Consider the following 13,773-nt stretch of genomic DNA (forward strand, 5'->3'; position numbering starts at 1 on the left):
AGACGTTGCGTTCATATCATCAAGCCAACAATCTAAGAAAAGCATTTTGAACTAAATAACATCAGAAGTATTTTTGAAAAGTTCTTTTTCAAAAGCAGGTAAAATTGTGGAGGGAATTCCCTCCCACAGAAGGAACAAGAGCCCTAACTTACAACAGGAACAATAAAGTAAAGCACAAGGAATAGGCAGGCTAAAGAACCCAAAGTATAGAGAACTCAGGTATGGGAGAAATGAGAGTACTTGTTATAAACCTCTTAAGAAACAAACTCCAGAGCAAATACAAAACAAAAAGATAAAACCCTTGTACTGGAAACTTCCACATTTGGAGGGCTAAGAGTTCAGAGATGCATGATCATATGCAAAAAGAAGAAAAAAGAATTTAACTTTCAAAAATGGGGCACATGTTTATTGAGCTCTAATTATATGCAGGACAGTATGCTTCTCTGAAGATCCAGGTAGCCTGAACTACCCAGAATGATCAATCTTGTTCCATCATGGAGTAGTGATAGTAAACTGTAGAGTAATACAATCCCAATATACAACCCCAACTCTTGCTTCAAATGCAGACTCCTGCCTGCCAGAATGAATTCCAAATTTACAATCAGGATCAAAGTTAGGCCCTATTAGCTACTCCGTAATTTTTTTTTTTTTAATATTAAGTTCTGGGATACCTGTGCAGAATGTGCAGATTTGTTGCATAGGTATACGTGCACCATGGTGGTTTGCCGCACCTATCAACCCGTCTTACAGGTTTTAAGCCCCACATTCATTAGGTATTGTCCTAATGCTCTCCCTCCTCTTGCCCCACGGCCCCCGACAGGCCCCAGTGTGTGATGTTTTCCTCCCTGTGTCCATGTGTTCTCACTGTTCAACTCCCACTTATGAGTGAGAACATGCTGTATTTGGTTTTCTGTTCCTGTGTTAGTTTGCTGAGAATGATGGTTTCCAGCTTCATCCATGTCCTTGCAAAGGACATGAACTTACTCTTTTTTGTTGCTGCATAGTAGTCCATGGTGTATATGTGCCACATTTTCTTTATCCAGTCTATCATTGATGGGTATTTGGGTTGGTTCCAAGTCTTTGCTATTGTAAATAGTGCTGCAATAAACATACATGTGCATGTGTCTTTATAGTAGAAGGATTTCTAATCATTTGGGTATATACCAGGTAATGGGATTGCTGGGTCAAATGGTATTTCTAGTTCTAGATCCTTGAGGAATTGCCACACTGTCTTCCACAATGGTTGAACTAATTTACACTCCCACAACAGTGTAAAAGTGTTCCTGTTTCTCCACATCCTCACCAGCATCTGTTGTTTCCTGACTTTTTAATAGTTGCCATTCTAACTAGCGTGAAATGGTATCTCATTGTGATTTTGATTTGCATTTCTCTATTGCCTAGTGATGATGAGCATTTTTTCATATGTTTGTTGGCCGCATAAGTGTCTTCTTTTGAGAAGTATCTGTTCATATCCTTTGCCTACTTTTTGATGGGGTTGTTTGGTATTTTCTTGCAAATTTGTTTTAGTTCCTTTTAGATTCTGAATATTAGACAGGCTACTCTGTATTTTTAACCTTTGTGCTAAATTGCCATCAAGGAACACTTATTAAGATAGGAAATAGCACTATTGTTTCATATGTATACTCAGAATTCTGAATTCTACATTAAAACATCTATAATATTTGTGTATGCTTTTCACAAAAGGAAAAAGCTTAAATGCCTCAGGGCAAATCTGCCTGGCTAACAAATAGATGTAAATACATTTTTTCCTTTACATCCCTTGTAAGTTGGATTCCTAGGTATTTTATTGTCTTTGAAGCAATTGTGAATGGAAGTTCATTCATGATTTGGCTCTCTGTCTGTTACTGGTGTATAAGAATGCTCTTCAAGGAGAACTACAAACCACTGCTCAGTGAAATAAAAGAGGACACAAACAAATGGAAGAACATACCATGCTCATGGATAGGAAGAATCAATATCCTGAAAATGGCCATACTGCCCAAGGTAATTTATAGATTCAATGCCATCCCCATCAAGCTACCAATGACTTTCTTCACAGAATTGGAAAAAAAAAAAACTTTAAAGTTCATATGGAACCAAAAAAGACCCTGCATTGCCAAGACAATCCTAAGTCAAAAGAACAAAGCTGGAGGCATCACGCTACCTGACTTCAAACTATACTACAAGGCTACAGTAACCAAAACAGCATAGTACTGGTACCAAAACAGAGATATAGACCAATGGAACAGAGTCCTCAGAAATAATACCACACATCTACAGCCATCTGATCTTTGACAAACCTGAGAAAAACAAGAAATGGGGAAAGGATTCCCTATTTAATAAATGGTGCTGGGAAAATTGGCTAGCCATAAGTAGAAAGCTGAAACTGGATCCTTTCCTTACTCCTTATATGAAAATTAATTCAAGATGGATTAGAGACTTAAATGTTAGACCTAATACCATAAAAACCCTAGAAGAAAACCTAGGTAATACCATTCAGGACATAGGCATGGGCAAGGACTTCATGTCTAAAACACCAAAAGCAACAGCAACAAAAGCCAAAATTGACAAATGGGATCTAATTAAAGTAAAGAGCTTCTGCACAGCAAAAGAAACTACCATCAGAGTGAACAGGCAACCTACAGAATGGGAGAAAATTTTTGCAATCTACTCATCTGACAAAGGGCTAATATCCAGAACCTACAAAGAACTCAAACAAATTTACAAGAAAAAAACAAACAACCCCATCAAAAAGTGGGCAAAGGATATGAACAGACATTTCTCAAAAGAAGACATGCACACAGCCAACAGACACATGAAAAAATGCTCGTCATCACTGGCCATCAGAGAAATGCAAATCAAAACCACAATGAGATACCATCTCACACCAGTTAGAATGGCAATCATTAAAAAGTCAGGAAACAACAGGTGCTGGAGAGGATGTGGAGAAATAGGAACACTTTTACACTGTTGGTGGGACTGTAAACTAGTTCAACCATTGTGGAAAGCAGTGTGGCGATTCCTCAAGGATCTAGAACTAGAAGTGCCATATGACCCAGCCATCCCATTACTGGGTATATACCCAAGGGATTATAAATCATGCTGCTATAAAGACACATGCACATGTATGTTTATTGCAGCACTATTCACAATAGCAAAGACTTGGAATCAACCCAAATGTCCATCAGTGACAGACTGGATTAAGAAAATGTGGCACATATACACCATGGAATACTATGCAGCGATAAAAAAGGATGAGTTTGTGTCCTTTGTAGGGACATTGGATGCAGCTGGAAACCATCATTCTCAGCAAACTATCGCAAGAACAGAAAACCAAACACTGCATGTTCTCACTCATAGGTGGGAACTGAACAATGTGATCACTTGGACTCGGGAGGGGGAACATCACACACCAGGGCCTATTATTGGGAGGGTGGGGGAGGGATTGCATTGGGAGTTATACCTGATGTAAATGATGAGTTAATGGGTGCTGACGAGTTGATGGATGCAGCACACCAACATGGCACAAGTATATATATGTAACAAACCTGCACGTTATGCACATGTACCCTAGAACTTAAAGTATAATAATAAAAAAAATTTTTAAAAATACATTTTTTCTATAGATTTCATTAAATTACAGAGAAATGTAATTTTAAAGGCTATGAAAATAAGGTGAAGATTATGTAATGCTAATAAATGAATAAAATCCATACCAAAGCAGAATGTTCTAGATTAATCTGAAAAGCTGTTTCTAAGACTTTAAAAAATGAGAAAAGCCATTTGGCAAAATCTTTAACTTAGAGTTTTTGGTTTGATTTTCCTTCTAGGTTTCAGATTCAGAGATGTGCAACTGATCCAAACAGTTACAAAAGCTTGGTAGACAGCTTTCAAATGATTTTCCAAATGGAAGGGTATGTATATTCTTCATATAGCCATTTTAATATGTTTTTACTTAACATGTTTTCTCATTTTGAATGGTTTATTTTCCTAGTCTTACTAGGGGCAAAATACTTAAAAGGGTAACTTTCTACTTTGTTATGTTTTTCCTGATAACGTGATTGAAAACTGAATGTTTATATAATGGAAACTACCACAAAAAGATATTAATAAGTAGTTTAATGACTAGAGGACAATTTTTAATTTATGCCACTAGGGTTGTTTAAAGTTTCTATAACTGGGGCTCTCTAAACTCAATAGTTCTTTATTTTGGTACTGTAATATAATGTCCAAATTCATTCCGCATTCACACTCTAGTTTATGAATATGCAAATAAAACAGATCTGTATCAAAAATTGATGCATCAAGGCTGGAAGCAGTGGCTCACACCTGTAGTTCCAGCTACTTGGGAGGCTTAGGTGGGAGGATTGCTTGAGCCCGAGAGGTGCAGGTTGCAGTGAGTTAGGATTGCGCCACTGCACTATAGCCTGGGCGACAGCAAGACTGTCTTAAAAAAAAAAAAAATCGATGCATCCAATTAATTATCTGATCTATTAAATGATCAAATAAATAGAATATTTGTTTATATAGGCTAAAATTATCTTCAATGTGTTAGATTCAGTTAAAAACTGTATCCAATAAACATATGTGTGCACATGTCTATTGGAAGTGAGGGACTAGGGGAGGGATAGCATTAGGAGAAATACCTAATGTAGATGACTGGTTGGTGGGTGCAGTAAACCACCATGGCATGTGTCTACCTATGTTACAAACCTGCACGTTCCTCACATGTATCCTAGAATTTGAAGTATAATAAAAAAAACTATCCAGTATAATTTTTCAAAGAATATTGTATTTGCTTTTGGAAGTTGTTTTTATAAGAAAATTGTTGAAAAAATAATCTTTCAAATATGTAACAGGAATAATAATAACTAGTATATATTTAGCTTCATTATGTAGTAGGGATTCCTCTTACAACTGTATTATGTAGGTTCTGTTGGGTTCCGTTCCAATTGGACAGATAAAGAAGACTCAGAGAAGTTAGTAAGTTTCACATTTCTGGTGAGTAGTGGAGCTGGGAATCAAATCTAGGTCTGCTTGACCCTAAAACCCATGCTCTTAACTGCTGTAGATCACTACTTGTCTTGCCAGGTTACACTATAAATACTATTCTGCTAATCATTTATTTCAGTTAAACTTGTATTATGGATATCTTTCCATGCCAGTATATTCTCTTTAACAACATAGTAATTTATTTTATCTATATGTTGCAATTTATTAATCTCTATGGTAGACCTTTAGGTTGCTTCCAAATTCTTGCTATTATAAACAATAGTGCAATAAATATTTTCATACTATCTTTGTGCATTTGTATCTATTTATATATTTTAATATATAGTATATTTTGATATATTGACATATATATTTATATAACTTTTACATATTTTTATAGTTTTAATATATTAGTACAATAAAGTACATTGTTAGCTGTGGACTTGCAGGATCAAATGATATGCATGTTTTATATGAGAGATGTTGACAAATTACCTTCCAAAAAGTATGTACTGATTTTATACCCTTAAGATTTGAAACTTCTTATTTCTTCACACACTCTCAAACACATTATAAATCATTATTTGGTATATCTGTCACTGATATGTATCTCCCGTTTACCATCTGACCAATGAAAAATAGAACTGTCCTAAGTGCATTCCTTTGAATGTTGTAGGGATTGAGCATACTTTCATATCATTAGGCATCATTTCTTTTGCGAATTGCCTATTTTTGTCCTTTATCCATTTCTCTTAGATTAGATTTTTTAAAAAATTGATTTGTAGGTGCTTATTATGTATTATAGATACTAATCATTTGACTATTATGTAGACTGTAAACAATTTTTCCAACTTGTCATTTGTCTTACCTATAGTGTCTTATACCTTTCAGAAGTTTGTGATTTTTAAAGATTGTAATTTTATATTATCTATCTTTTCCATCCTGATGTCTAATGATGTCGCATTAAAAAAAATTCTCTAGCCCCAAGATTATAAATATTTTCTTCTGGTAGTTTTTTACATTACAATTTTTAATCCAGCTGATAATTTTTAATGTGCAGTGTGGTATACAGAAATTAAATTTCATTTTGAAATGGTCAGTCAATTGTCCAAACACCACCTGCTGAAAAAAATCTATCCTTTACTCACTAATTGGAAATGCTGCCTTTTTTTGTTTTGTTTTGTTTTTGGGTTTTTTTTTTTTTTTTTTTTTTTTTTTTTTTGAGATGAACTCTCACTCTATTGCACAGGCTGCAGCGCAGTGACACAATCTCGGCTCACTGCAACCTCCGCCTCCTGGGTTCAAGTAATTCTCCTGCGTTAGCCTCCCAAGTAGCTGGGATTACAGGTGCCCGCCACCACGCCCAGCTAATTATTGTATTTTTAGTAGAGACAGGGCCTCACCATGTTGGCCAGGCTGATCTCAAACTCCTGACTTCAAGTGATCCACCTGTCTCGGCCTCCCAAAGTGCTAGGATTACAGGTGTGAACCACCACACCCAGCCAATGCTGCCTTTTTCACATATTAAACTTCTACACATATACCCTCTAATTTTCCATTTTGATTCTCCATTTCCTATTCTGTTTCATTCATTCATCTATCTATAGCTATATCAGCATCATACTGTTTTAATTATTTTATCTTCAGAGTATTTGGGAAATATATAAAAATATACCTCATGGTATGAAGTTCAAACTTCTTGTCATAGTATGCAGAGCTTTCGTGGCATGGTCCTTCTTCATACTCAGATCTGCTCTAGGAATAGCAGACAGTTTGCAGCACTCTGGTCTCTCATATTCTCAGGGTTTTTCCATGCTCTTCCCTATTCCTGAAGGACCCAATCCCCAAACCTCCCCTAGAAACTATCCCTTTCCATTTAAAAGTGACTTCACATTTCACCTTCCCTGACCCTCTTTTCTCTATCATATGCTGAATTATTTCCCCACTCTTTTCTTTACATATGCTATATAAAATATCGCATACACCATCCTGGTTTATGAAGCTCATTTTCTATCTCCCTTTTCCCACCCCAAGAATATATTTCCTAAGGGTCATGTCCCGATTAGCTCTGTATTCCTTACACTTGTGTTTGGCACTGAGTAGAGACACTCAGTAAGTATGCTAAAAATGAATGGAAGTCATCACACCAACATCATAACGATGCGAAATGAAACAAGATGATAACTGAAGAGTTATCTTAGTCTATAGAAGATAGACTAACCTCTCTGAAGTTATGATAATCATCTTGATGTTTGATTAAATATTTTGAGGTCACCTAGTGACAAAAGTCAACAAGTTCTTCTAGCTATTACTCTAGTGATGTGGTATCTAAATGCCCTATGTTGATAATATAAACCTTTATATTATGACAAGAGAGTTAAGAAAATCATAGTGCATTATGTAGCCAATGAAAGTATCCCTTTCCTGCAAAACAGTAATGTCAGCATTACTGAGATCTGTGAGCTGTAACAGATATTCCTGAATTGGATGTGGCAGTTCCTTAGCCAAGATCTTCAATTCATGTGTGTTTTGGGAAGAATTTGATGATTCTGCTTCTGCTTTGATATCAAATAATATAACAAACATACAGTATGTGTGGTCCTTACATAGTGGAATTGGGCTTTTTCTATCCTGTATGTATAATTGCTTCTAGAGCAAATTGACATTCTTCCTGTGATGCCTTTAAATCTGGACATGCTGTTAGCCAAAAGCCAGAGAGCTCTAGTCTTAGAGATGGAAATATTGTAAAAACACAAAATAAAAAGCTCCCTGTTAATTTTTACACAGAGCAAGAGCATTTCATAGCCTTGGGTTAAACGAAAGAAAAAAGCAAAACAAAAAAGAAACGAAAGAGAAGAAAAGAAGACAAAAGCCTTTTAACACATACTGTGTTAATTTTTTTCCCTAGTCAAAGAAGTTCCTTTTGACTTTCTTTGAGAGCTACTCCGTTTTCAAAGATGTTGTCATTCCTACTCAGGTGCATAGAGGCCAGTTTGGCCTGTGGCCTGCAGGGAAGATAGCACTAGTCAATTTTGACTGTTGACATAATTAGGAGAATTCACCTCTCCTGGTTTTTCCTATCTCCTCCAAGTTAAAGGTTTTGAGAGCTCATCCTTTTCTTTTATTTAAAAACATTAAAGTCTGTATTTTTAGTGGAGACGGGGTTTCATTGTGTTAGCCAGGATGGTCTCAATCTCCTGACCTCGTGATCCACCCACCTCGGCCTCCCAAAATGCTGGGATTACAGGCGTAAGCACCGTGCCCGGCCTAAAAAAATACAAAAAAATTAGCCGGGCATGGTGGTGGGCGCCTGTCCCAGCTACTGGGGAGGCTGAGGCAGGAGAATGGCGTGAACCCAGGAGGTGGAGCTTGCAGTGAGCCGAGATCGCACCACTGCATTCCAGCCTGGGCAACAGAGCGAGACTCCGTCTCAAAATTAATTAATTAATTAAAGTCTGTTAATACACTTAAAATCTTCACAAATCTCCCATTTCCCCAACGTTAAGAAAATGAAACAGTTCTCTCCACCATTCTTAGAGATGCAATTCCTCACCTCTCTGCTCAGAATTCACTTGCTTTCAACAGACATGAGTCCAAATCCCGTTACTGTTTCTAACATTCTTTTTCTTCTTAAAAAGCATAGATACATTGTACTTTTTAATAAAAACCATGTCTTATGAAAGACATGGTTTTTTAACACAGCTTTACAGAAGTGAGGTTAAAGCTTAAAAAGAGAGGCATTCCAAATTCCAGGTAAGGATTTTTATTATAGGGAATCCTCACACTTAGCTAATTTTTACAAAAGAGGCTGTTTTCTATAACATAGAAGAGAGAACTCATAGAAAATGAAGGCAGTGAAGAAATATCACTGTTGCGAGTACCTTCATCATCACCACAACTTTTCATCTGTCTCTGGTTTGACAGAAATAAACTAATAGGTCCATCTACTATAGTAGAGTGAGCCCAGAAGACATAAAGATACAGCCTAGTTAATTAGCTGCCTTTAAAACCAATAGGGTTAGGCCGGGCGCGGTGGCTCAAGCCTGTAATCCCAGCACTTTGGGAGGCCGAGACGGGCGGATCACGAGGTCAGGAAATCGAGACCATCCTGGCTGACACGGTGAAACCCCGTCTCTACTAAAAAATACAAAAAAAAACTAGCCGGGCGAGGTGGCGGGCGCCTGTAGTCCCAGCTACTTGGGAGGCTGAGGCAGGAGAATGGCGTGAACCCAGGAGGCGGAGCTTGCAGTGAGCTGAGATCCGGCCACTGCACTCCAGCCTGGGTGGCAGAGCGAGACTCCGTCTAAAAAAAATAAATAAATAAATAAAATAAAACCAATAGGGTTGGTTTTGTAAACTCACCTGGCAAACAGTGGCTGGTATCATGGTATTTGCCATGTGTCCATGCATCATGCCTCACTTCCCTTTACCTCAGAGCATCTTATGAAAGTTGGCCTATCTCTTTTGTACTTGTCATTCCTTTAAAAAGAGTGATTGAAATGTTCACAGGTGGGTGAGGGGACTATACATTATGTCAGTGTAAACCCAGGACAGTCTTCCCATCTCTACTCCCACTCTGCCTCCTCTGAAAGTGCTCAATGGTTGTTCTTCCTGAAATAAGGCAAAAATAGGAGTTAAACAGAACTCAAGATACTCTGGTAATGTAGGTAGAGAAAGACTTAAAACTAATATTTATTTTCTTCAGTGTACCATGAACTATGCTAGGATTTTTTTTCATACATTTTTATCAACACAGCACTATTAACACAACATAGAATCCTCATGCCCACGTTTTGTATAAGGTAACTGAAGTTAAATAACTTACCCAAAGCCACGCAGGTATAACCGTGGTTTTTCCGTTAGACTGTATTTGATCTTTCAAAATAATCAAATTTGTTATTTATTGGCTGGAAAGAAGACAATATGGAAATAATGGCTGTAAATGGCTAATCTTTAAATGGCTATTCTGAAGTCTTTGATATTCCTAGCCTCAAATCACACAGCGACTTAAAGCAGCTTTATGTCTTCTTTAAGTAATGTACGAAAGCTCTGAGACCAGTATATGTTAAGTCAAGCAAATCTTGATGATTCTGAGGCAGCACTACAAAGCTCTGGCAACTCAAGACTCAATCTAATCGTTGCCCCATCCTTTGTAATTAGCTCTGTATTTCTGATAAGTTCATGGTTTTCAGTCAGTCAATTTTCATCCTGTTTGTTTCTTAGCTCTCTTATGTGAAAAATTCTTGGGCATTGGTTTGCTCAAGGCAAATAACTAGGAAACAACTAGGTCAGATTAAGCTTAGCTTCAAATGAGAAACATGTTGATTGCTGGTGCCTTCAGAAATATGGTATTCTTCAGAAAGAATTGCTGTAGAAAATATGTGGTTGCATTTGGGGGGCATTTGAACTGTGTTTTGTTTCACGATTTGTTTTCTGTAACCACTGATGCTGCCCCAAGTATCATCTTACAATCAGACCACTTGGTGATTATAATATTTTCTAGTTAAATGACATTTAAGGCCTCGTTTTATGAGCTCAAGCATAATTGGCTAATTTGGTAAACTCCAGATGTGTGAGATAATGTGCCACTCATTTAAGTGCCTTTCAGACGGCACAAATGGCACAGCCCCAGGAGGTATAATCACTCCCTCTTGTTTTCATTAAGAAGGGGAATGAGTGGCTTGTGACACAGACAAAGGAAGTGGGATGCCCACAGCTCTACAACTTAGTAAGATTTGGACATTTTCTTTTTATCAGTGGACTCACTCCAAAGTGTTTGGCTCAATTCAATGTCTTAGTAGGTCTACTTTTTAAAAAGTGGTTTACCTAAACTAATATGACTGGGTGGTTTTGAAGTCATGAAAATAGGCTGTCTGAAAATAGAAAGACCTGTCCCTGTAGAAACCCCCCCTGAGTAAAGTAGTCTCTGGAAACCGTCCCTCACCCTCATGTGGAAGTGTGGGTGCGGGGGTATTGGTTTGAAAAAGCAACGGAAGAGCTGACTCTGCCCACAGCCGGGAATCTAATTACTTGACCAATCAGCATTCTCCTCCTAAACTTTCAACTTACAAAATTCCAACTTCATGAAGTCCAGTAGTTGCTGCTGCTTTTTCTCTCCCCTCTCAACTCTCCTGCACCATCTAACAGAGACCAACTCATCCACCCAGCATTGCCAAGCTGGAATGCAGCGGATGATTCTGGCATCACTATTTCCTGATCCTGGGACTGGTTGCTTTTATCAGACTATAGATCCAGTGGAGTTCACAGCTGGCTGAGTCTTCACTCAGATGAGGTCTACGTCTCAGACCCCTGAGCAGATAATCTGCCATGCGGATTCATTTTGTGTCGATTATTGGGTGTTGATTGAGTTTGTAAGCCTGGTTTGCCCAAGTGAGTTCCTTTTATGGTAGGCACCAAATGTGCACTGTGACTTCTGTGATGAGTTCCGTGAGTGGTGCCTTGACTGCCTTCACTCCCCTTCTTTTTGTTTTAGCAAAGAGGCCCTTCCTGGTACCCACTGGACCTCCCTCGAGTGCTCCCTTGTTTTTATGTGGTGATGACAAGGAAAGCAGAGAGTCCCAGCTGCTCTTGCTCCCACACTGCCAGAGTTCAGCCATGGCCTGCCTGGGCTTTTAAATGATGCTACAGCAAATTTCCTCTTTAGTTAGAAAAAAAGGGGTTGGGGGTTGGGGGACAAGAAAAAAATAATAGAATAGGTTAGAATTTGGAGAATAAACTATAGCAAATTTATCTGGCATGTCTTAAAAGCGATGGACCTAGGTCTAGAATATGGCTTCCATAGGCTGAAGACATTTTCTTCTTCCAAGTCTTCTCCTGATTCGGAAAGAAAATGTGAGAAGAGATTATCTTAATTCAGGCATGGACGTACTACTATTATTCTTAAATAATCTGTGTTTCTTTTAAAATGGTTTGTTAACTTTGGTACATCATACTCATACATTTTAATTGATTTTTTAAATTGATATAATTGTACAGATTTAAGGGGTATAGAGTGACATTTCAGTACATGCAATGTATAGTGATGAAATCAAAGTAATTAACAGATCTATCACTTCAAACATTTATCATTTCTTGTATTAGAAACATTAAAAATCTCTCCTAGCTATCTGAAAGTATGTAATATATTATTGTTAGCTATAGTCATCCTACAGTGCTGTGGAACACTAGAATTTTTCATCCCACTTAGCTGTAGTTTTGTGCCCATTAACCCACCTCTTTATTAAAAAATGAAATAAAATAAAAATAAAAATAAATTTAAAAAGCTCTGTCACCCAGGCTGGAGTGCAGTGGCATAATCTCACCTCACTGCAACCTCTGCCCCCACCCCCACCCCGTTTCAAGCAATTCTCCTGCCTCAGCCTTCTGAGTAGCTGGCACTACAGGTGCCTGCCACCACACCTGGCTAATTTTTTATATCTTTTGTAGAGACAGGATTTCACTATGTTGGCCAGGCTGGTCTCAAACTCCTGACCTCAAATGATCCATCTGCCTTGGCCTCCTAAAGTGCTGGGATTACAGGCGTGTGCTACCACACCCAGCCCTTTAACCCACCTCTAACTGTTCTCCCCTTCTCACTACCTTTCCCAGTCTCTAGTAACCATTATTCTACTGTCAGCTTCTATGAGATCAACTTTTCTATCTTCCACATATGAATATTCATAAATTTTTAGTCATCAAGTATATGTAATATCTTTTTACAGAAAGGTTATGTTATGTAGCTAAGAACTTTACATTGAGATTATTTAGCAATTCAAGGTTGAAAATTAAAGGATGAAGGGTCAGGAGAAAGAATACCAAAGAAGAAAAGGCAGTGACTTATTTCAATATTTTTGAAAACAACAGGCAGTTGGACCATGGATACATTATTTGGCTTTTCTATCTTATCAGATTATTCCGTACTACTGCTAAGCCACACAGTTGCTGGCGGAAGCTGTATTGGGTTGTAAAGTAACAGTTACTCCCCAGTCTTCACAATCAGGGAGCAAATGATGAATCTGCAGAGTGCTCAGAGGGCGGCATCCCAGGGCTTCGATGGCCCAGAGTTCTGTTTCCTTTTCTAAATCAGAGGTCTTTTGTTCTGCCACAGAGTGACCTTTAAAATGGTTTCAGCTCCTAGATTTCCCTGCTGTCATCACCACAGACTGCTAGCTGACACTCACACTCCGACTCCCCCAGCCCCTCTCTCACAATGCTTTCCGACTTACTGACTGGCCTTTGGCAAGGATTTAACTGTTGCCAAAGAGTAAGTGAAAACGTTTGCAGTGATGTCAGCCCGTCAGCAAGGCCTGATTAAGAGACCAAACACAGCCTCCCTCAGCGTGTGGTGCTGACAAGAAGGCAAGGAGGACCAGTTGTTTGTGTGGAAATAGTTTTCTTCTAGGAAGGTTGGTGTCTTCAGTTCAGAGCCTGAGCTCCCATTCCGCATGTTTGTGGAGTGTTAATCAAACTGGAGGGGAAAGGTGGGATTCCATAGCCAATGGGGTATTTCCCATTGGAAATATTTTTAGGCCTTACTTTAAATTTATTCTGGCTTTCTAATGGGCTGGAAGTACAGTCACGTTATTGGGAAAGTATGGCTTTACCAAAACCAAAATCCTTTTTCTAGTGGTGGTTAAAACCGAACATTTTCAAATGAGATGGAAAAAGAGAACTTCCTAAAAGCACTTTTCTACCTGTGCCTGATTATCTTATTGTAGAAAATAACTTAGGCATGATTTGACATAGACAAGGTTAAAGGAGTTCATAGTTTATTTTCGTCAA

The 13,773-nt window shown here is 38.1% G+C and overlaps 1 protein-coding gene across 1 annotated transcript in view; it reads left to right on the top strand.

Moving 5' to 3' along the window:
* SLC25A21 (solute carrier family 25 member 21) overlaps positions 1-13,773 on the top strand; it is a 506,446-nt gene that overhangs the window by 359,810 nt on the left and 132,863 nt on the right. Inside the window, exon 3 of the mRNA XM_050799224.1 lies at positions 3,831-3,914. Within this exon, the coding sequence (XP_050655181.1) occupies positions 3,831-3,914 (84 nt within the window). The remainder of the gene's footprint in view (positions 1-3,830; positions 3,915-13,773) is intronic.

This window comes from Macaca thibetana, chromosome 7 (genome assembly GCF_024542745.1).
Source record: "Macaca thibetana thibetana isolate TM-01 chromosome 7, ASM2454274v1, whole genome shotgun sequence".
NCBI lineage: Eukaryota > Metazoa > Chordata > Mammalia > Primates > Cercopithecidae > Macaca > Macaca thibetana.